This window comes from Ictalurus furcatus, chromosome 3 (genome assembly GCF_023375685.1).
Source record: "Ictalurus furcatus strain D&B chromosome 3, Billie_1.0, whole genome shotgun sequence".
In the NCBI taxonomy this organism is placed as follows: Eukaryota; Metazoa; Chordata; class Actinopteri; order Siluriformes; family Ictaluridae; genus Ictalurus; species Ictalurus furcatus.
The window spans coordinates 5635766-5661308 of NC_071257.1; the positions used below are offsets into that span (position 1 = coordinate 5635766).

At 40.0% G+C, this 25543-nt stretch overlaps 1 protein-coding gene across 1 annotated transcript in view; it reads right to left on the reverse strand.

Moving 5' to 3' along the window:
• The window catches only part of LOC128605044 (CUB and sushi domain-containing protein 1-like), a 180029-nt gene that overhangs the window by 77811 nt on the left and 76675 nt on the right, over nt 1-25543 (reverse strand). The window contains exons 23-29 of the mRNA XM_053620155.1: nt 25127-25253; nt 22446-22648; nt 21871-22062; nt 20911-21049; nt 20203-20396; nt 18070-18075; nt 11078-11272 (exon numbers count right to left, since the gene is read on the reverse strand). Coding sequence (XP_053476130.1) covers nt 11078-11272; nt 18070-18075; nt 20203-20396; nt 20911-21049; nt 21871-22062; nt 22446-22648; nt 25127-25253 — 1056 coding nt within the window. The remainder of the gene's footprint in view (nt 1-11077; nt 11273-18069; nt 18076-20202; nt 20397-20910; nt 21050-21870; nt 22063-22445; nt 22649-25126; nt 25254-25543) is intronic.

The following is a 25543-nucleotide window of genomic DNA, read 5'->3' on the forward strand; positions in this document are numbered from 1 at the left end:
TTGGTCTGAAACATACCGGACAAAGCAAGCCAATAATATCTCACTGAAAGCTGTATTTACCTTTGTTTTGTTTTGCTTTAACATTGATTTTATGCTGATTTTAAATGCTTGCTCAAACAGCCAACAGTTTAACCATCATGATTGCGCTTTCCAAAGATTAGAAAAACAACCACGGCGAATAGGAGTTATCACAGTAACACTGAATGCTGATACAAGTAAGAAAGAATGAAAAATGAGATTTGCCTGTACATGAAGATAGGGGTAACTAAATACAGAGGCTATAGGTTTTGTGTGTATAAAATGTATATGCTTGGATATGAATGACATACGAAAGTGCATTGTTGCCATTGGGGGGGGGGGACCCCATATCAGCATCTTATTATTCCAATTATCTCATTATTATGAGAAAAAGTATCTTTATACAAGAAAACATCTAATTATTACAACAAGTATCTGGTTACGACAAGAAAACATCTTGTTATTACAAGTTACAAATGTTATTACAAATAAGAAAAGAAAATAATAAATATAAGAAAATGATATTACAATAATTTTGTTACTACGAGAAAACTTTGTTATTGAGATTGAGATGTTTTCTTGCTAGATGCTAATGGGGATTTTTTTTTTTTGCTTACATGGCAGTAATGCACTTCCTGGATGAAAAACTAAGGACAGATGCTTACAATAGAATGACAGAGCTTATCAGCAGGATCATTGATACTTACTAAAAGTACCTTGATATAAATAAAAGGTCATATTACACACACAACCCCAATTCCAAAAAAGTTGAGACGCTGTGTAAAATGTAAATAATTGTAAATAAAAACAGAATGCATTGATTTGCAAATCTCACAAACCCATACGTTATTCACAATAGAACATAGAAAACACATCAAATGTTTAAACTGGGTAAATGTACCAATTTTAGAAACAAAATAAGGTAATTTTAAATTTGATGGCAGCAGCACATTTCAAAAATGTTCGGATGGGGGCAACAAAAGGCTTGAAAATTAAGTGTTAGTAAAAAGAAACAGCTGGAGGTTAATTGGGACCAGGTCAGTAACATGATTGGGTATAAAAAGAGTATCTTAGAGAGGCAGAGTCTCTCAGAAGTAAAGATGGGCAGAGGTTCACCAATCTGCGAAAAACAGTGTCTACAATTTGTGGAACAATTTCAGAATAATATTCCTCAATGTAAAATTGTGAAGACTATGAATATCTCATCATCTACAGTACATAATATCATCACAAGATTCCGAGAATCTGGAGAAATCTCTGTGCGCAAAGGACGATGGTGAAAATCAATACTGCGTGCCCGTGATCTTTGGGTCCTCAGGAGGCACTGCGTTAATAACAGGCATGATTCTGTAATGGAAATCACTGCATGAGCTCAGAAACACCTCCAGAATCATTGTCTGTGAACACAGTTCGCCGTGCCATCCACAAACGCTGGTTAAAACTCTATCAGGCAAAGAAGAAGCCATTTGTGAACGTGATCCAGAAATGCCACCGTCTTCTCTGGGCCAAAGCTCATTTAAAATGGACTGAGGCAAAGTGGAAAACTGTTCTGCGTCAGACAAATCGAAAGTTGACGCAGAGTCCTTTAAACTAAAGAGGACTAAAGAGGAGAGGGACCATCCGGATTTTTTTCAGCGCTCATTTCAAAAGCCTGCATCTCTGATGGTATGGTGGTGCATTAGTGCCTATAGAATCAGCAGGTTGCACATCTGGAAATGCAACATCAATGCTGAAAGGTATATACAGGTTTTACAGCAACATCTGCTTCCATCCAGATTCCATCCCATCTTTACTTCTGAGAGACTCTGCCTCTCTAAGATACTCTTTTTATACCCAATCATGTTACTGGCCTGTTGTGAATTAACCTAATTAGTTGCAAAAATGTTTCTCCAGCGGTTTCTTTTTAGTCACATTTACTTTCCCAGCCTTTTGTTGCCCCGTCCCAACTTTTTTAAGATTTATGATTTTTTTTAGATTTATGATTTTTATATATATATATATATATATATATATATATATAATGATTTATATCAAGGTACCTTTAATAAGTATAAATATGTATATACTTACACATATATATATATATAGATATATATATATATATATAGATATATATACATATATATATATATACACATACATACATATATATATATATATAAACTAAAACTCTACACAAGCCATGATGAGACTTACTGACAACTGCTTGATGCATTTTAAGATCTTGTCTTTTTAAAAAAAAAAATTATACATTAATTCTACCATGGATTATAAACATTTTTTCCCCAATTTTCCCTGTTTGTGCCCAACCTCTCCACCTGTGATCTTTCTCCTCTTGCCTTTCTCTTTTCATCCCTGTGCTCTTTGCTACAATGATCTTTGATTGAGATTCGCAGCACATCGAGTCTGAGCTAAGCCTGTGGGCTCAGGCACCCACTGTGCGGCTCCTTCATCTGATCACAATGCCTCTGTGAGCACAAGGATGGAGGGAGAGAATAATAAAAAAAAAGTTACTGCCTGGGATGAAGCCGACATTCTTGGTAGTCTGCATATCAAGCTCTCTTTTGCACCTTTGATCACATCACCTTCAACTCTACATGCCATGTAAGAAGGTTGGAAGCAAAACATGTGGGCTTTCATGCACACAAATACCTTCAGAGATGCCCACCAGACAGACAGACAGACAGACAGACAGACTCACACACGATGTCCCATTCATAGCAGCACATATACACTGATGCAACTGATAGATTAAGCTTTGTTTTAGAGTTCCCTTTTGATCAGTTTTCATAACTTGGACAAAAATAATTATGTGATTAAATGTAAGAATCTTTTCATCTGAATCGGTGTCTTAACAAAGCAAAAAGTTCCAGTAATTACTTTCAGTAGGCTTTCTTTATTAAGAACTTTGGATTTTGACATTTTGTCCCTCTGAGTTATTTTTCTTGATATTTTCCCATCCATATTGAATAACATGGCTTTTTCCACTGATCCAGTGACGAGGCTGAACAATGACATTAAAAAAAGAAAAGATTTTTGGTTTCTCTTTTAAATTTTAAGGAGACCTCGGAGACTGAGACTAGCAGACTTTTTCAAATGTGACAAAACTTCAAGCTGTTGTCGGAAAAAAAAAAAAAAGACAGTCTTCTTGTATGTCAGCTGGCTTTTTGACACATACTTGCATTACAAAGTATCTGAACCAAAATGTCAACGGAGTGAGGTAAGAGTCAATATTTATGTGGGGAGACTGAGAGAAAACTGCAGGGAAATAAAGCTGCAGATATGCTCTGTTCCACATGCTTTTCCACCACACACCTCAGTTGTGTAAAGGTTTTTTTTTTTTTCTTAGATTATGAAATCTATGACACAGATAAATTAAGTTCATCAGCACAGATCTGGTTAACCTTCTCATACAATGCCAGTATGTAGTCTTGAAAACAGGCATAAGGACCAGGCCCTTACATATTGTTAGCAGTGTTCTTATTTGAGCCAGGCTGGACATGCAATTCCACCCTCTCATTCTCATTGGCCAATTACTTGCACGTGAGAGAGAGAGACAAACTGACAAGAGAAAGTAACAGAGAAAAAGAACACATGGAAGAGAGAGAGAGAGAAGGAGAATTACATGGGGAAGATAAAGAGAGTGGGAAAGACATAGGAGAGAAGAAAGAAAACCCAAGGGGGAGGGAGAGTTAAAGATAGACTGATAAACACTGGAGAGAGACAGAAAGTGATAAAGACACAGGAGGGAGAGAGAGAGCATGAGGGAGACAGAAACACATGGGAGAGAGAGAGACAGAGAGCGAAAGAAACAAGATAGAAAGGACAGGGGAGCATGGGAGAGAGACAGACACATAGGACAGAGTGATAGAGAAATCATTCTGCTGTACTTTCCAAATGCAGAATACAGACGATTGTATACGAGTGTAATGCTATGTAATTCATATTTCTCGTGTTGCCATTCCCTTGCCGTGAGCTTGTGCTGCCTCTGGAAGGTGCTGTCCCACCACTCTACATCCGTCTACCCATTCACTGCTATGAAAGATTCCTCACGTTCCGGCAGAGAGAGACGGTCTTTTAGTTACTATGGAAACGGATAAAAGATCCGTTTGGGTGAGAGAAACAAGTGGGGGGGTGGGGGGGGGTGAGAGAATCCTTCATTATTTAAAGGAATCTTACTCCTTCAGTTTTGTCTAAAAGCCCAAGGAAGTGGTGAACAGTGCATCAGCAGTCAGAGAGAAGACAGAGAAAAATCACAGTACATAAAACGGCACACGGCCACTGACTCCTCATCTGCTAACCATTAAAAATAAAGTAGCAGCCTCATGTCACTCACGTTTCTCTTCTTAACCTGCCACTAATGATACCAAGATACAGCCAGCAGATCACATCAGTCTTGCTCAAGGGCCTTAAACTTGTCATGCTTATTAAACTGGCAGAGCGAACGTTTATCAGTTGTTAGAAGGTTTAACAGAGAAATGCGAGGTCACACTTTTCATGTGGTGAAAGCACAGAAGAATGAAACATCAGACAAATTGGACCGATAATGCTGGAAACATTAGGCATAACCCAAGACTGGGGCTTAACATTCATATGGAGTCTTCCTAGTCTTCTTGATCTGCATATCCGCCACAAGACTGCCTGCCTCCTCTGAGGCCTTGGAAGGAAAGCAGAAAAATGGTGCTGTACTTGCAGTCTGATGTCTGTCTGTCGTACTAAAACCGAGTCCTTTTAACCAGCTTTCTATCTCTGGGTACTGCTTTACCATGACTCCATACTACTTTATAGACAATTTTGATAACGTTTTGTTCTTGCTCTGAACCAGGAACGTGTGAGGAACAAACCTCTAAAGTACTTGGTCAGCACCAAACGGTTCAGTCCACAGCCATTCCACTGGAATTCCATTAAACAGAACTAAACTTCACAGGGTGGGATCGAACCAGATGGGATAGCCTTCGCTCCCCACACGTACCAATGCACCTTGAGCGCCCATGACCCTCTCACCTGTTGTGCTTCCTTGGACTACTTTTGGTAGGTACTAACCACTGCACACCGGGAGCACCTCACAAGACCTGCCGTTTTGGAGATGCTCTGACCCAGTCATCTAGCCATCACAATTAGGCCCTTGTCAAAGTCACCCAGATCTTGATGCATGCCCATTTTTCCTGCTTCCGGCACATCAACTTTGAGAACTGACTGTCTGCGTCCTGCCTAATATATCCCACCCAATGACGGGTGCCACTGTAATGAGATAATCAATGTTATTCACTTTAATGGTCAGTGGTTGTATTGTTATAGCTAATGGGTATATATGGTACAATATTCAGTTCCAGTCCACTAATTTGATTGGACAAGCAGGGTTCCAAGAACATGGATATTTAGTATAACAGCGTTGGTACATTTAACTGTTTGTATCACTCTGCGTATGTGTGTTCTCTATGTAAATATCCAAATCTAGCCCAAGTTTGTTACACTGAAACTGTTACTACACTTACAGTACTACAGGCTGTCAGTCTGTGCATTGCCCATCTATCCAGCTCTATAATGCTGTATGCATTGCCCATCTATCCAGCTGTGGGTCCTTTGGGAACTTTTTTTGTTGGCGGAGCAAAAATAATGACAGAGAGACATCAGACTGTGAGTTGACAGTAATGTTTCCAGCGTTATCGCAAAAACATGTGTTGAAAAAGTTAATGCTGGCTATGATAGAAAGGTGTTAGAACACAGTGCATTGCAGCTTGCCGTCCATGCGGCTGTGTAGCTGCAGACCAGTCAGTGTGCTCATGCTGACCGCTGCCGAAAGCACCTAGGATCAAAACTGGACCACAGAGGAATGGAAGAAGGTGGCCTGGTCTGATGAAGCATGTTTTCTGAACGGTCAGGTACGTGTACATCGCTTACCTGGGTGCAGAGATGGCACCAGGATGCGCTATGGGAAGAACGCAAGCTGGCTGGGGCAAGTGTGATGCTCTGGACAATGTTCTGCTGGGAAACCTTAGGTCCTGACGTTCATGTGGATGTTACTTTGACACATACCACCTACCTAACCAGTGCTGCAGACCAAGTACACCCCTTCATGGCAATGGTATTCCCTAATGGCAGTGGCCTCTTTCAGCAGGATAATGCACCCTGCCACACTGTCAAAATTGTTCAGGAACGGTTTGAGAAACACAACAAAGTGTTCAAGATGTTGACCTGTCCTCCAAATTCCCCAGATCTCAATCCGATCGAGCATCTTTAGGATGTGCTGGACAAACAAGTCTGATCCATGGAGGCCCCACCTCGCAAGGACTAGTTACAGGACTTAAAGGATCTGCTGCTAACGTCTTGGTGCCATATATCACAGCACACGTTCTGAGGTCTTGTGGAGTCCATGCCTCTACGGGTCAGAGCTGTTATGGCAGCACAAGAAGGACCTACACAACATTACACAGGTGGTTTTAATATTATGGCTGATCTATGTATTTTACATTAGTGCAAAGGTTTATATATTGCCCCGAGTTGTGTTGTTAACGTAGTTTTACTGCATCCATCAGGAAACTATACATTGCTTTTTTGGTAATATATATTGTGAATTTGCCATACCTGTACAGTATCTCTATATTTTTAGTTTATGAGTTTAGGACCTTTAATACAGTAGGTTTTAGTGATTTCTTTTTTCCATTTAATAGACGTTATTTTATAGATTCTATAGTCTGAATAAAGGCATTAAAAAGTTTATGAAACTACATCAATTCCATTGCAACTGAATCTAATTCCAAGGGTATTTAAATTTTTTGTCTTATGTCTTATGAAATGCAAAATAGTTTTGCCTTTTTGAAGAAGTGCCAGGTTAAGAGGAACTTTTAAGCAAGTATATTATGAAATCTCTGCACTTTAGACATTGCTGTGGAAAAAACTCAGGGAGACTACGTTATCTAACAATTTTATCTTGCATGCCCATTTTCTGCGTTAGTTTTCTAAGCATTCCTTTGAAAATGTATTTTGTTAAATAATGGAATAATTGAGCATATTAAGTTAGACATCAAGTAATAGATCAATAATAATACCAAAAAAAATAAATAAATAACTACACAGAAGAAATGTACCAGGTTCTCCAAGAAGCAATAGAAATTTCGTAGAAAACTAACCATTTATGCAGTTTTAAACACAAAAGCAAATTATGAATTTTTATTCCAATTTTTTACTTCTTCACGTAACAGATTTGATCTTGGACACACCTAAGACTTCCTATGCAGTACTGTGTATTTGGATGCAAACTTACAAATTGATATGCTCTTTTTTTCTAATTGAAAAGAAAAAAAAACTGAGACTGTACTGTGGAGTTTAGTTAGAATATAGTCACATGTTAACATTAGAGTATGTTCCTATTCAAATATAATAACAACTTTTCAAACCAAGTAATTATCCAATTATGCTGTACAGTATATTCGTATCTACTAAGATGATATATATATATATATATATATATATATATATATATATATATATATATATATATATATATTAGCACGCAAATACCCAATCTTAATAGACTATAAAATGATGTGTTTTCTATTTTGTTTGCACTACATTAGGTTTACATATTGTTAGCATATAAATAGCAGGTGCATATGCTAACAGCATGTGCAGCCGAGGTCACTAGTTTAACTAACGTGGGTGCATCAAGCATCATTAACTCTTTCATTATGTCATTAAACTCATTAACCTAGCCTATGGCCTTTTCCCCCATTAGATATAATTAGCATTTTTCACACCTTGCACCAAGCGATAGACAGTTAAAAAAAAAACAAAAAAAAACGTGTGCTGACATTCTGGGTGTGCACTTACAGGTGGCATAAAAATGAAAAAGTGACGGACAATATTAAGAAACTGGCCCATTGAAACAGAGATGCTTTTCACGTCCTCTGGCTCTGCAGGGTGATTCCAGCGGGCCTTCTTTTCTACATGGCCATACTTGGTGAAGCGCAACGTGACACCTGGCCTAAACAGCCGAATTTTCAGTAGACAGTTTAGGATCACACACCTCGGCCAAAAGGTTGTAAGTGCTGAAACAAGCCTTTTAGCCTGTTATATCGCCTTTTTAAAGTGATATTTATAAGTAAAGGCCATTGTGGTGGGATATAAAAGCATAGTGAATCTCATCCGGGATGTCTAGACACACCACTCCATTTAACAAGCAAGTAAAAGGATTAACCTCCTAGTGCCCCATCCCCAAATCAATGGACCATGACAATCTGTTTATTCTTTTAGTGCCACACCTTTCAAACAAACAGAGTGAACAAAACACATGGACCCAGAATGGTGTGTAAGACATAGAATAGCAGATTTAAACTAATTGCGGTTAATCAGCTAGTAATGTAGAGCAAAGTGAGATGTGGGGGAAAGCTCACACTGATACACTGTTCAGTACTCTCATTGGGTTAAATTTTAACGGGTGAAGGGGATGAAGCTGGACGCAGAATTAGCGATGCTGCTCGCGGACAGGTCTGTAAACTCTTCTGTAAAAGCTTGGCTTTCAAGCAGCTGAATGGCCTATCATTTGACAGAAAATGCCAGGGATGCTAATACCGGAGCTTAAAAATCTCAAAAACTCATTACAAAGGAAAAAAAAAACAATCCAGGAACTGCACTCGTAACCATTCTCATAAGCTAAGTGCGCATGCAAAGGATGTTATGACTCAAGTTGATCCACTGTAGGTTCTGGGGTGGAACTTTGCGTAAATGGCCAGGAAAGGGGAGTGGGCTCAAGAAGAAAAAAAATACTTTCAAATCTTAATCAACTTAATTGTTGCAAGGTTTTTACAGTTGCGAGCAAGCAGTCGGATATGAAGTTCACAGGACAATGAAAGATAGTGTTCATCTTTAGTAACAGCCTGGTCATGGTGGTTTAAATTAGGCTACTAATGTGTTGGTATTTTGGGAAATAGCATAAACTAAATGCATTAAAAATAATAATAATAATAATAATAATAATAATACTACAGTAGGCAGGTAGGAATGGAGACATTCATATTTAATAAAAATAAATAAATAAATAAATAAATCCCCTTTCCAGTTTAGGCCACACTCAGTTCAGGTTACACCCAGACTGTAGTAGTATTATCTGAATTAAGAGGAAAATCTTTCCTGACCCACAAATAAGCATGCGTAGCGTACAACGTTCCCAATACTGCCTCATAAGTAATGGCCTGTGACGGTGAAGATAGATGCATAAAAACCTGCAATGACCTCATATGCTCAACCTCATGCAACCATACCACTCTAACACCTATTACCGTCCAACTACCATGCCAGTGTCACTGCTGTGCTGAGAATGGTCTGCCACCCAAATAATATCTAATCAGTCATGGTCCTTGTGGTGGCCCCTTTCTGCTGATGGACAGGGTAGAGGTGAGTAGAGGTGGGCTACAAATTGCACATTGCTATGTGTTAGATGTAGCTGATAAAAGGGTATAGAATTCAAGCATGTATGAGAGTTATAACAGTTTATATTATTTGTGTAATGCAATACTACTATCTGTAACTATTTATTATTATTATTATTATTATTATTATTATTATTATTATTATTATTATTAACCTTACAGCTATGTCATTAGAAAAAAAGAAAAGAAAAGAAATGGCAGCACTGTTAGCACTGTGTGTAAACTCTGGCTCGGACAGTTCCTGAACCTCAGCTACATCACACAAGTTTGGAATTGAGCTCAACTAGAGATGTTCTTGGGACTTTTTGTTTCATCCCACTTCCACAGTCAGTAGTTTTGTTTGGAGCAGCTCTCAATATTTTGGAACAAATTTAGTTGCTTTTATTTCCAAAAATATAAACAAACCAGTAGTTTAATCTAAACCACCACAACCTTGACCAGACATTTACTAAGGATGAACAAATGCACACTAAATGCACTTTGCATGCAAACGAATGTGGTCTTTGCTTCAATATCTGACTGCTCACCCACATGACATTAAAAACCTCTCATTTTTGTGACTTTTTGGTTGCATTGTTTGGGATTCCACTCTCAATGCACACCTCTGGTCTTAACTAGATGCCCCCTGTATGCACAAGCTTTAAAAGCAAAACAAAACAACAAATAGTGCACCTCCAACTCGTATCTGTATTTGGATCTGTTTAGACCACAATATTTGTTCACTCCCAATTATTGTATTCATATTTGATTACATCCTTAGTTTATATATGTATATTCCACATAAGTATTGCATGGAAGAGATGAAACATGTAATAGAGAGTATATCTCCTAAAAAAGCTGCTGTCGTATCATTGGATTATAGTGCTCTCTCTGTGTGTGAATGTGTGTGTGTGTTTGGCAGTAAAAGCAGTTGAGCTGATGGCTGCTCTGTCATACAGAACCATTGCTTGATACTAGCTCTGCTGTGCAAGAGAGAAAGAGAGTGAATCAGAGGCGGGACAGAAAGGCGAGAGTGTGTCAGGGAACAGAGTAAGATGGGGGGGGGGGGGGGGACGACTGGGGTGCAAGAAAAAGAAAGGATGAGGAGATAACGTCTGAAACGGAAAGAGAAGAGACCGAGTGAGTGTGAGTGTCACTTGTTACCACTCGAGCGCTCCCATTTGTCAATAGCGGCACAAAAGAGCTCGGCCTTGGGCTTTGCTCGCATCTGTCTCCCGCTGTGGAAGCTAATGGTGGCTCCATCTGAAGCCAACAAATAACGGCTCCATATTGGCACAGGAAGAGGGACGAACAATGTGTGCAACAAAAGGCTAAATCAATTAACTCTCAGGACACCAAACAAATGAAATTGAATACTGTCTTTGATAAGCACCTTGCTCTCGGGCTTCTCTGGATGGTGCCGTGCTTCATCGTGTTAGCATAACTCAGTGCATTGCATTGGATTTCTCTGAATTAAATGGTGCAAAAATCAAAGAACTAAATTACCCCACAATACTGAAAAAGTAAAGTGTTTTGAGCAGGTCAGTGGTTTTTTTTTATTGTGTATATCAAGCAGGTTTGGTAAAAGACATTAGCAAAATCATTAGCCAGCTGCAGTCTGCTGCTCAAGTAACAAATCATTGCAGTCTTACCTTTACATGTAGGGAGAGCCTTGTCCCATACAGGTTTTCCATCAGTGCCGATGATGCAGGTGAGAGTAGCCGGACCCGTGGTCATGTAGCCAGAGTCGCATTCGTACGTGACTGTAGAGCCAAGTTTGTAATCCATTCCAAGTCGTGTTCCATTCATAATGTTTCCAGGGTCGAAGCATGCTTCCCTTGGCTTTTCTGCAAATCCAGAAAGCAAAACCATGATGGAAACAAATGAATAATCAGACTAATGTGATCTGTTTTCAGGCGCAAAGGTCAGTGGTGAGATGTATCAAGTAGAAATAATAATGAAATAGCGATCACTGATTTTACGGTAAACTACCCAGCCACACATTCTTGCATCACAACTAATGGCTATGCATTACAAATTAATATGTTATAACACTGCTACCTGCAATTTAATTCAATCCAGTTTGATAAAAAGGAATCCGTAAAAAAAGGCTCACAATGGGACAGCTTTGTAGTGGGAGGGCTGAGAGAGACAGGGCAGAATATAAAAAGGTGAAAAGCAACAATGAGAAGGAGAGATAACTATACCGAGTGAGCAAGTGTGGTGTAGCAGACTGACCCTGTATTCTGACCCAAGCTTCTTAACAAGCTAGGATATTTGAACAAAATTTTATTCGACACACATACACATGCATTTTATATATATATATATATATATATATATATATATATATATATATATATATATATATATATATATATATGATAGGTCAAGCAGGAACTGGTAGCATCAGAGCAACATCAGCCTATATATACACACATATACCCACATACCCTAGCTAGTTAGGCTGACTTGTCAATAAACACAGGCAGTGGTAAGGACACAGGAAACATTTCCATTGTAATCATGAGTAAACCATGATGTAAATGATGAGATAATAGTGTATACATTAGGGGTGTAATTTTTTTGGTTTTATTTATTTAGTTTCTTACTTAATAAGAAATCATATGAATGTTAACAGGTATAATGGGGCAGTGGTGTCTTAGCGGTTAAGGTTACTGGGTTAACTGATCGGAAGGTCAGGGGTTCAAGCCCTGGGGCTGCCAAGCTTCCACTGTTGGGCCCTGGAGCAAGGACCTTAACCCGCTCTCTGCTCCAGGTGCGCTGTATCATGGCTGACCATGCGCTCTGACCCCAACTTCCTGGCACGCTGGGGTATGCGAAGAAAAGAATTTCACTGTGCTGTGATCAATAAAGTGTCATCATCATTAGCATTATAAATGTTTTGAGGAGCAGGAAAACTAGCTTTTGGGGTATAATTCAGAAGAGCCAGCCAATGTACCAGATCTCCAGACTCTAGGACAAGTATAGTTGTAGGAATGCTGTGGAGGTGGTGCATGGAGATGCTGCCAGCAACATGACAGCTAACAGCCCACTTCTGCCTTGGCCTACGGTTTAGGGAGCAGAGAAATTGGGAGGAGGCGGGAGATTACATCAACCAAATTGCTAGAACGAACAACACAATCTCAATTACATTTTAAGTCTCATGCTTAAATGACAGGGGAGGAATTATTAGTACACCTGGAGTGTCAAAGTTTAGTATACCACTCCAAATTGCATACATAGTTAGCGTAAGTATGACTTTAAATTGCTAGGGAAAACCAGAACTTGAGTTTGAAATGTTGCCATAATTAATAGATGCTTTTTTTCCCCTTTTGTCCATCCCAAGAATAAATTGTGATTTGCATTGTGCTATTTTTGCACGCACGTCTCTCCACCAGTAACTCAGAAAATGATTGTGACTACTGGTGTGTGATGAGCAATAACAGATTAGAGATTGACTTTGTAGAAAAAAAAAAAAACATCTGTGAAGCAAAGACATGCATTAAATGGAAAAAAGCAGCAAGAGAGAGCTGAACTGTTTACCACCAAAAATGTCACATCACATCCATGGCAGTATGGGTGAAAGAACACTTGGCTCTAACTTCAAAAGGACAAGTTATTCAAGGGTGTGATGAGACAACGCGAACTGAGCAAATATAGCCTCCAAACACCACATACCTCACCTTTAAGGAGAACAAACAAATGTACAGACACTGTATTTACTTTATGCATTATGTGTGAGAAATGATGACTTCTGGAGTACTGGAATCAGTAGGGGAAAAGAGTAGTGAAAAATCAGTAGTGAAAGAGATCCAGTTCGACACGTAATACGATGGGGCCTTCAAGATCTTCAAACAAGAGACACATAGTGACGAATGACTCATTATTTGCAATATATGCTAGAGTCATGCAGCCATCTGTCCCGTCCTTCTAACTATGTACACATTTTGGATCACATGTACACATTATGGGGTTATTAACTTAACAATTTGGGGCCACTGTAAGAGACTGTCCTCCAAAGCTGGGGATAACTTCCTCACTTCCTCTTCTACCATGGTGAGTATGTTTCATTGACTGAGTCTGATAAATTCATTGGAGTTCCACTAATCCACAACCCTAGGGTTGGAGTTAGTTTTCACTCCACACAAAGTACCCTTTTCCATTTCTTCACTCGGGGCTGATTTCAATCATAGTTCACACTATGCTAGATGCATAGCGATAGAGAATCATGTTATAAGAACTGCACTCCTGCAGCTGGTGTCTGAATCTCCTGGAAGCCAAATATGGACACCAACTACTGTCCCATCAGAGTATTGGGACTGCAAGGCTAATTGTTTTGTTTGAACTTTGAAGACATTTGGGCTTGAGATCAAATGATGAATACGATTTTCATCTTTCATTTCCTGATATTTACATCTTGATTTGATAAACAACATGGCACCCTTGGTGGCAGACCACTCAATTTTTAGGTGAGCAAAAGTATTGGGAAAAGATAGTCTTAAAGTAAATGAAAGTGAATAACGCTTAATATTTGGTTGCATATGCCTTGCTTGCAATCACTGCATAAAACCAGCATCCTGCTGGCTTCATCAAACTATTGCGTTCTTCTTTAGCGATGCTTTTCCTGGCTGAGACCACAGCTTCTTTCAGTTGTTTTCTCAGTAGGAGAAAAACATGCTCAAGTGGGTTACAGTCTCAATTGGGTTCAAGTCTTTGTTGTGTTGGCAGTGTGTTATTGGTCAGTATTAGTTTCTCCCAATTAGATTGGATGCCTTTCTCTGTATATTGGCAGACAGAATGTTTCTGTAGATTTATGAATTCATTCTCTTGCTAACATCATGAGTTACAACATCAATAAAGATTAGTGAGCCCATTCCTAGTAGCCATGCAAGTCCAAGCCATGACACCAACCTCAACTGGGCTTAAATGATGAGCTTGTATGTTTTGGATTATGAACAGCTCCTGTCTCCATATTTTGGCCTTTCAGGTCATTTTGGTAGAGGTTAATCCTTCTTCCAGAACATTTGTGGCTCATCTCTGCATTTCTTTGTGAATTCCAATCTGGCTTTCCAAGTCTTACTGCTGATGAGTTGTTTGCATCATGTGGTATGGCCTTTAGTGCACAGTGGTTTAGTGGTTAGCACGTGCACCTCACACCTCCATGGTCCGGGGTTCGAGTCCCGCCGGGGCCATGTGTGTGCGGAGTTTGCATGTTCTCCACATGCTTCGGGGGTTTCCTCTGGGTACTCCGGTTTCCTCCCCCAGTCCAAAGACATGCATGGTAGGCGGATTGGTATGTCCAAAGTGTCCGTAGTGTATGATTGGGTGTGTCAATGTGTGTATGATTGTGTTTGCCCTACGATGGATTGGCACCCTGTCCAGTTTGTAACCCGCCTTGTGCCCGATGCTCCCTGGGATAGGCTCCAGGTTCCCCGTGACCCTGAAAAGGAGTAAGCGGTAGAAGATGGATGGATGGTATGGCCTTTATTTCTATTCTCAAAGTTTTCTCCAAATGGTGGATTTGATACTTTCACTCTGGTTGTTAGTACATCAGTGGTTTCTTTCTTTTGCAAGTCATTCCAAACTGTTGTATTGGCTATGCCCATTGTGTAATGGCTCTGATCGACTTTCCCTCTTTTTTCAGCTTCAAAATGACTTGCTTTTCTCCCATAGACAGCTCTCTGGTCTCCATTTTTTTTTAATTTAACAAATGCAGTCTTCACAGACTCAAGCCAGGCTCCAACCAAGAGTAAACATTCAGAGCTATTAACTGTTTAAACAATTTAAATACCAAGATATCAATGTAAAGTAGTATCTAGAAAAACTAACAATCTCATGGCAGACATAGCTCAGCTAAAATCAGTGATTCAATAGATGACACTGTGTGTACTGAGGCTCATACTTTTCAACAGAGTACTTTTTACAGCCCAGTGGCCAATGATCCTTCTTATTCCTTATTAGAGGGCCACAAGAATGCTATGTCTACATATACAAGAAATTCTTTTTCCAGGCTGAAAATAACCTAGCAGTTAAACCACCATGTTCAACACTGGCCTCAGGTACCACTAATACTCAAAACTAGCCATGGCAACTCCTCTGACGATGTGCAACGATGTACACACAGTACATTGCAGCTTGCTGCGTATAGGCCTGCGTAGCTGCAGACTGGTCAGAATGTCTATGCTGACCCCTGTCCACCACCGAAAGTGCCTACAAAGGGCACGTGAGCATCAGAACTGAACCATGGAGCAATGGAAGAAGGTAGCCTGGTCTTTTACATAACGGGGACGGCTGGGTGCTTGTGTGTCACTTGCCTGGGGAACGGATGGCACCAGGATGCACTATTGGAAGATGCAAGCCAGCATACACTGTTGCAGACCAAGTATACCCCTTCATGGCAATGGCATTCCCTAATAGCAGTGGCCTCATTCAGCAGGAAAATGCACCCTGCCAAAAATTGTTCAGGAATGGGTTGAGGAACATGAAAAAGTTCAAGGTGTTGGCTCCAAATTCCCCAGATCTCAATCTGATCAAGCATCTGTGGGATGTTCTGTACAAACAAGTCCAATCCATGGAGGCCCCACCTCACAACTTACAGGACTTAAAGGATCTGCTGCTAACGTCTTGGTGCCAGATATCACAGCACACGTTCAGAGGTCTTGTGGAGTCCATGCCTCAACAGGTCAGAGCTGTTTTGGCAGCACAAGAGGGACGTATGCATTATTAGGCAGGTGTTTTTAATATCATGGCTGATTGGTTTAGATGTCCTGAGTATGGTTGAACGATGCAATGCAACAGCAAATGCTCACACCACCATTTTATGCCAAAGTCCAAAGATTTTCCCTTTTGCCTGATGTGTACAAATCAACGCTGCATGCCAGGGTCACACTTCAGGTCTGCTGCTAAAGGACAAGGATGCAGATTACTGTTCGCTGGGGTACCTTTAAGTTTCTGCACCAAAATCCTGTTGTATTGCCCATAAGGGAACTGCCTGTCTCACACAAATCTTAGACAGGGAGAATCATGCCCTCAGACCCCTGATAAGTGTCTGAGTACACCTTAGACCACATGGTGGAGGCCTATACAGCACCCCCCTTATCTCTAAAGAGTCTTATGAAGCAAGCCCCTGAAAGATGGGCAACAAGATGCTTAAGAGCCAACATCACTCAGTGCATAGAGACTACATCAGATCAGTGGCTCTTGATGACAAGGTCACAGGAATAGAAACTGCAGTTCCGAGGAAAACCTTGATTTACACAACTCAGCTAGACCCGGCACTGCAGCGCACTATAGCATCATGGATGGCATCTCTCTGGAGTCACATTACTTCCTTTAATAACGATGCTTTTAATGAGGTGCCTAGATCTGCTACAATCCCCTAGGAGTCCAGCCTCTTGAGGCTGTAGTGAGCCAGGGCACTTCATTTCATAGAATGACAGTTACCTATGTAACTAGCATTTCTTAGGCCACAGAGTCCACAGGTTTTTATAATGTGAAATTCCACATTATAAAAATGTTATAAACACTAAAAGAACTACTAAAAAGGAAAACATATTCAGAAACATCAAACATAATAAAGCAGCAATGAACCTGGGAATAATCATATCAAACATGGATTGCATTGGTTTTTCATTGAAAAGCCTATTCAAATCTTGATTCTTTAAGAGTTTTTACAAAGAACGTGTAGTGTTGCTAGCTTGATTTTTACTTGGAGGCCAGGCTTGGTTTCAATCTTCCAGATATTATTCCTTAGGAATGTGTGCCAGTCTTTTAAAATAACCGTAGTCATTTCAAAGGGTGGACACAGTTTGTCTAAATTAAAAATACACAGTGTGCTGTCTACATTGCATTGCTTTAACATTTGATAAATACATCCTTTAAACAGAACACGATTTGTCCCTGAGGAAAATTACTAGGTATCCAAGTAGAAAGGTTAATATACATAATATGTGGCTTAATACACATCTTTGAAACCACTTAACTAAATTAAATTCCTGCTAATGACAAAATGGCTGTTATTCTGTCAAACACATAATATGCTATTTAACAGATGCATGAAGGCTTCAGTTGAATGTGATGTAAATTACAAATATTATGTTGTGTGCTGTTGTCACAGCCCCAATTCCAAAAAACTTGGGACACTGTGTAAATAAATGTAAATAAAAACACTGCAATGATTTGCAAATCTCATAAACCCATATGCTATTCACAATAGAACATAGAAAACATATCAAACGTTTAAAATGAGTAAATATACTATTTTAAGAAAAAAATTTTTTTGTAATTTTCGATTTGATGGCCTCAGCACGTCTCAAAAAAGTTGGGACGGGGGCAACAAAAAGCTGGGAAAGTAGGCGTTACTAAAATGAAACAGCTGGAGGTTAATTGGAACCAGGTCAGTAACATGATTGGATATAAAAAGAGTATCTTAGAGAGGCAGAGTCTTTCAGAAGTAAAGATGGGCAGACGTTCTGCAAAAAGCCATGTCTACAATTTCTGGAACAATTTCAGAATAATATTCCTCAACATATAATTGTGAAGCCTATGAATATCTCATCATCTACAGTAAATAATATCATCACAAGATTCCGAGAATCTGGAGAAATCTCTGTGCGCAAGGGAGAAGGGCGAAAATCAATACTGTGATCTTCGGGCCCTCAGGAGGCACTGCATTAAAAACAGGCATGATTCTGTAATGAAAATCACTGCATGGGCTCAGAAACAGCTCCAGAACTCATTGTCTGGGAACACAGTTCGCCGTGCCATCCACAAATGCTGGTTAAAACTCTATCATGCAAAGAACCACCCATTTGTGAACATGATACAGAAACGCCGCCGTCTTCTCTGGGCCAAAGCTCATTTAAAATGGACTGAGGCAAAGTGGAAAACTGTTCTGTGGTCAGACGAATCGAAAGTTGAAATTCTTTTTGGAAACCATGGGCACTGCGTCCTCTAAACTAAAGAGGACTAAAGAGGAGAGGGCCAATCTGGATTTTTTTCAGCGCTCAGTTCAAAAGCCTGCATCTCTGATGGTATGGTGGTGCATTAGTGCCTATGGAATCGGTAGCTTGCACATCTGGAAATACAACATCCATGCTGAAAGGTATATACAGGTTTTACAGCAACATCTGCTTCCATCCAGATTCCATCCCATCTTGACTTCTGAGAGACTCTGCCTCGCTAAGATACTCTTTTATTTATTTTTTTAACCCAATCATGTTACTGACCTGATTAACCTAATTAGTTGAAAAATTTTCTCCAGCTGTTTCTTTTTAGTAACACTTACTTTCCCAGCCTTTTGTTGCCCCCGTCCCAACTTTGTTGAGACTTGTTGCGAGCATCAAATTCAAAATTACTGTACCTTATTTTTTTCCTTAAAATGGTACACTTACTCAGTTGAAATATTTGATACGTTTTCTATGTTCTAGTGAGAATAACACATGGGTTTATGAGATTTGCAAATCATTGCATTCTGTGTTTATTGACATTTATTTACATTTTACACAGCGTCCCAACTTTTTTGGAATCGGGGTTGTATTAGCATCTCAAGTATATAAAATACAAACAGTGTTGGGCTTTTTAGGCTGCCTATAACCTCTAAGCCTTTTTCCTTTGCACATGTACTCTTTCCTTAATGACTGTAAAACTAAACAGAACAGACAGTTACAATAGCACGGGTGAAGTTTTCCACAGACACAAAATATCATACCCCGCATTGCACATGACAATACTGTCAATAACGTGAGGTCGTACAGCATAAGAAATGATTGGACTGATTATTATTTGACAGTATTCTTTATTCATCTAGTGACATAAGCAAACAAACCAGATTAAGGCCTAGGTTTCAAACATCAGACACAATAAAAAGGAGCAGTTTTTATACACATTGCATTTGACAGTTTTCGGTGGATTAACACAGTTTGCTTAGTTATCGACCTGCACTAAAGTAAAATTTACTTACTGCTACTCTGTACTACAAGCTACAACCTAAGCAAAGCTCTTCTGCACTATTATTTTTACATGGGGGTACTGAGAACATTTCTGCTTCCAATGCAATAATATTCCATTGGGGCTGCCTTAACTATATTTATTCTGTGCAAACACCTTCTCTTTTTTGTATGTAAAGACCTATAGAACTTCAACTTAAGTTTTGACATAAGCCTTTCATAAACTTTCCACCAGAAAAGATTTACACAATACCCACTGTACTTTAAAGCCCCTATGTAGGTACAAGTTCGAGCTAGCTATACACTATATGACCAAAAGTTTATGGACAGCTGATCACTCTCGTATGTGCTTGTTGAAAATTCCATTTCAAAACCATTGGCATTGATATGGATTCGGCCTCCAGTCTTCTGGGAATGCTTTCCATCAGATTTTGGAATGTGGCTTTGGGGATTTGTGTCCATTCAGCCACAAGAGCATTAGTGAGTTTGGGTACTGCTGTCGGGTAAGAAGGTTCATCCCAGTTCCAACCTTGGCAAACCATGTCAAGCAGCGGCACTGTCATGATGGAACTTGCTCGTTGTTCCTTCATTCCAGTGAAAGGAAAATAGTAATGCTACTGCATACAAAGACATTCTAGACAGTTCTGTGACTCATCTTTGTGGCAAAAGTTTGGGGAAGGCCCACACATGGGTATAACGGTCAGGTGTCCACATACTTTTGGCCATATAGTGTATATGTTAAATGTTAGCCATATCGCCCTTCCGAAGGGTTTATCCAAGCTGAGCTGCAATTACAACCATGTATAAACGATGTATAGCAATGTTACACGTACCTTTGTACTCAATGGCAAAGCCGGACATTCCAAGCGAGGCGTCACTGCGGAATGCCAAGAAGAGGCTATTCCCACTGCTCTCGATGCGCTCAGGAGCCTGACTTCCCTGAAGACTGCTAATCAGACGACCATTAGAGTCTTCACCCTCGTAGACGTGCAGAAAGTCATAGCTGGGCTCCATGTTGAAGCTGCACATTGAAATAGAGAGAAATACAGACCCGGACGATGACAGGCAACACCTTTGTTATTTGTTCATATGTATGTTTTCTGTTAAGACAATGATTACAGAGACAACTGTCAGGTATTTAAGGCCAATTTTCATCAGTATTGTCAGTATATACTGAAATGCTGATTATTATTATTATTATTATTATTATTATTATTACAGATGGTAAGATATTAAACTGTTTAACAGCTTTTGTTCCTCTCATTAAGAGCTACCAGCCAAATTCTGTTACTAACTGTCTATTAAATTACTACAATGTCTGACAGTGATGCGTACATTGAACATATATTTCACAGAAATCTCAAGTCATTACATATGTCTCGATAGTACAAGTAGAAAGCAAGAATGGTGGGCATGATTCGATTGCCCCAGGCATTAATGGATGCCCTTATACACAACAGCATAACACCAGCTTGCCCAGTGCCCACCCACTGACCACAGACTTCGCGGTACCCAGCCGGGAGCAAGCGCATTACCTTTTGAAAATTAGAGCAATGACAAAGTCTGGGTTGACTTTTATTCGCCAGTCACACTCCTTTCCTGGCGGGTAGGGCTGAGGATAGTTTGGTGATAGAATTACTCCAGCAGGTCCTGTCACATTGCCTCCACAGGTAGCTATCACAACAAGGAGAGTGAAAATTCGAGCTTTAATGTGAGGCTTCAAGGGACACGCACGCACGCGCACGTACACGCACGTACAAACACACACACACACAGAAGATGAGCAATGTTTGTGGAATTGATTATGCACCGATTGCTCTAGGTTCATTATCCAGTGGATAATAACACTAAGTAACAGGTGAAGGACTCTCAGGATAAAAAAAAAAAAAAAAAAAAGCGCAACAATCGATAAAACCAGGTGCTGTGACTTATCAAGAGGACTTACAGTAATGTCGCTTGATACAATTATCGCAAAGGATATGTAAATGTCACTTCAAGATGTTGAAAGTAATAATTAAATGCATCAAATGCAGTGACCCAAGCAATACCTGCAGGCTGTGAGTCACTACAGATAAAAACAACCCTGATGACAAGGGTTCAAATTTCTTAAGCTGTCTGAGAAGCAATCCGCCTCACAAGTAGTTAGACATTTCAATGCAGTAACACGGCAACCGCATTTCAATAAATGGATTCCATGCTGTATGCATCTTCTCAAAGTATGCTACACAATAGTCCTCAACCCACCCAACAGCACCAAACAATTATTGTAAAGTGAGCAGGCAACACACTGTAATTTGGAAAACAATAAACTAGCTAGCAGCATGACTGCACTGAAGCTGTGCACACAGGGATATTACATCTGTTTTAAAATTCCTACAAAGCGGTCCAGATGCAAGGGGAAACAATTTGTGACATCAAAGGCCACCTATTTTCGGCAATATTCGTGAACAGCCGGAGAGGAAATGGAGATAATGGAAATCATTCACTGAACTTACCTATGCATGTCGGGGGGTCGGGCTGCCAGAAGAAGCGATTGTTGAGCTGAACGCAGGTAATCTCAGACACTCCCTGAACCTGGTAGCCAGGATCACACTGAAAGGAAATTGTATCACCTGGCTCTCTGCTGTCCCCGTAGCGAGTGCCGTTTTGGGGGATGCCTGGGTCGTTGCAGGTGGTGGCTGTTGTAGCTGAAGTAATAAAGATACATTTTGATGATCAGTGTGGTGCACTTCAGAGAAAGACAACTAGAGTGGCAGACTGAAACAAAGTTTCTCATTCATGGCAAGAGAGCCTCTCTCCATTCTAAATGTGCAATGCTTTGAGTCTCGCAACACAGCGTCCATATGATCTCTGCTGCATTTCTAAAGAGAAGCAAACCTCCCACCTCCCCATCTCTCCAACTGTGTCATATTTTTTTTTGGCACGGTGTTTGTTAAAACTCGCGGAACTTTCTAAAATGAGCGGAAAAGAAACTACAGAGAGAATTTCCGATTGTGCAAACGACGAGAGTGATGAAACCAGGGGAGAGAAAGCAGGAGAATGGAGCTAAGAGAGAGTAGGAGTTGCTCACTGGAGAACTGGATGGAGAAGCCGGATTTGCTGATGAAGTAGTCGCTGTCGAACTGGAGCGTGAGGATGTTGAAGGTGCTGTGCGTGTCCTCGGGTAAGAGCGAGCCGCTCCACTCTTTCAGCAGGATGCCATTCTCGGCTGGGCCGTCCCACACTTTCAGGATGTCATGGTCCACTTCCGTGTCGAAGACGATGAAGTGGAGGCTGCACACATCGAACACACAAGTTTCAGAACAAGAGTGTCAGATCAGCCTGATGAAGAGATGATCTTAGATTTAGTTAGCTATGCCCAGTTATATATAACCAACTGAATGATAGTTTTGTTGAATTCTGCCAAACCATAATACCAAAGAATAGTGCTTCTAATAGTGTTCCTAATTATGCTTCAGAAAAAGAAGTGTATCATCTCTATCTGTAGTCTTTCTAACTAATATATATATATATATATATATATATATATATATATATATATATATATATATATATATATATATACACACATACACACACACTTTTTTTTTTATTACTATTGTTTTTTATACATTCACACCACGGGTGACAACTGACTTGTATTTTAGTTGCTACTGTTGCTGCTTATGAGTGCATTGTGCAGTATTTTTCTTTTTAGTTCCAATGAGAAACACTAGTAAAAATATGTATGTATATATATGTGTGTACATATGTATGTGTGTGTGTATATATATATTGTATATATATATTATATATATATATATATATATATATATATATATATATATATATATATATATATATATATATATATATATATATATATATACACACACACACACACACAGTATCTCACAAAAGTGAGTACACCCCTCACATTTTTGTAAATATTTGATTATATCTTTTCATGTGACAACACTGAAGAAATGACCCTTTGCTACAATGTAAAGTAGTGAGTGTACAGCTTGTGTAACAGTGTACATTTGCTGTCCCCTCAAAATAACTCAACACACAGCCATTAATGTCTAAACCACTGGCAACAAAAGTGAGTACATTCCTAAGTGAAAATGTCCAAATTGGGCCCAATTAGCCGTTTTCCCTCCCCGGTGTCATGTGACTTGTTAGTGTTACAAGGTCTCAGGTTTGAATGGGGAGCAGGTGTGTTAAATTTGGTGCCATCGCTCTCACACTCCCTCATACAGGTCACTGGAAGTTCAACATGGAATCTCATGGCAAAGAACTCTCTGAGGATCTGAAATAAATAATTGTTGCTCTACATAAAGATGGCCTAGGCTATAAGAAGATTGCCAAGACCCTGACACTGACCTGCAGCACGGTGGCCAAGACCATACAGCGGTTTAACAGGAGAGGTTCCACTCAGAACAGGCCTCGCCATGGTCAACCAAAGAAGTTGAGTGCACGTGCTCAGTGTCATATCCAGAGGTTGCCTTTGGGAAATAGACGTATGAGTGCTGCCAGCATTGCTGCACAGGTTGAAGGGGTGGGGGGTCAGCCTGTCAGTGCTCAGACCATACGCCACACACTGCATCTTGCAAATTGCACACTGCAATTTGGACATTTTCACTTAGGGGTGTACTCACTTTTGTGAGATACTGTGTGTGTGTGTGTGTGTGTGTGTATATATATATATTATATAATTATATATTTATATAAAATGTTATATATTACAGGATCCAGGACAAACCTTGGTTATAAGTTTTTACTTCCATAATTTTTCCACATCAAAAACTAAATGGAAACTAAATGTAGGTAGGCACTAAAATTGTGTCACATTGTCACTCACTACTGTGAATGTAGGGTTGGAGATTTCGACCAGATTGTGTAAATGAGTTACAGATTTAGTTACTCAGACTGCAAGAGCAGACCTGAACATGATAATTTATAACTTAAACTCAGCTCTGTAACATTAAACACACAAGTTGACTTCATCCAGGATGTTTCACTGTATTATAGAAAATCCAATTATTTATATGTTCTGGGTCTTGGTTCATAGCATTAACTCAAGTTGAGTTACAGTGATACCTGCTCTCCGTCTATTCTTTTTTTCTCCTTTTATGAGCTTGCATACGACCGTATGAATATCCCTCGGCTATCCAATTTCATTCCGCAAATCGCAGCTCTGATTATTTAGATCAAACAGGGCCAGGGTTTATTCTCACATCAACTACACTAATGTTGGCGGAATGAAAACACAGCCAACAAACCATTCATCAGCAGTAGTCACAACAACACTAACTGGTCCTTAGGGAGGCGTGGGTGGACTTTTTTGTACTTTGTTCGGAGTCACGTGATCACACTCAGAGAGGCCTGCATTACAAGATCACCTTAGAAGATTCCCAATGTGGAAAGGACTGAAGCGTTTGCAAATCGCCACTTTGCTACAATTGCTTCTTTTAAATTGAATCAATGTTGTGCTCTTTTTCAAACGTCTAATTGGATTATCTTTGCTTGTATTCAGTGTTCTGTGCCCCCCCCCCCCCCCCCCCCGCCAACCCCCCGACTCTTAAGATAATGGACTTGAAAGAACAGATGCCAGTCGGCAATAGGCATCTTAGCGGGGTGCCAATGCAATCACCATGCCATGTTATGAGGTGCGTAGGAATTACATTGGAATTAACAAGGGTGCCGTAAAAAATGCACATCCTGCTTGCAAGAGAGTAATTCATGGCACACGGATGTGAACTGCTTTACCTGATGGTTTTCCCTGTATCAGCCTCAATGGACCAGGTGCAGTGAAGGTTGTTGTCATACGGCGCAGGGTAGCCAGGAGATAGGATGCGGCCAGATGTGGCACCACTGATGTGTCCTCCACATTCCGCTAGAGAAGGGTAAAAAAAAGAACCATTTCTGCAAATGAACTGCTTCCCCCCCCAACAGATTCCACGTGACAAACTATTGATCCTTAATCCCCTAATCCCTGTCCTCTGAACCCCCATGTTCTGTGTTGTTGTTTTATATCTCCTCTTAAAACATGCAATCCTTGTGAGGCATTGAGAATTTACTTGCTGGGTTCAATCAGGGGTGGTAAACCAATTAACCGAACACAAACACGAACGTATGCAGGTCTCCAAAGCCGAGACTACAAATCACTGAGATGAACCATTCTGG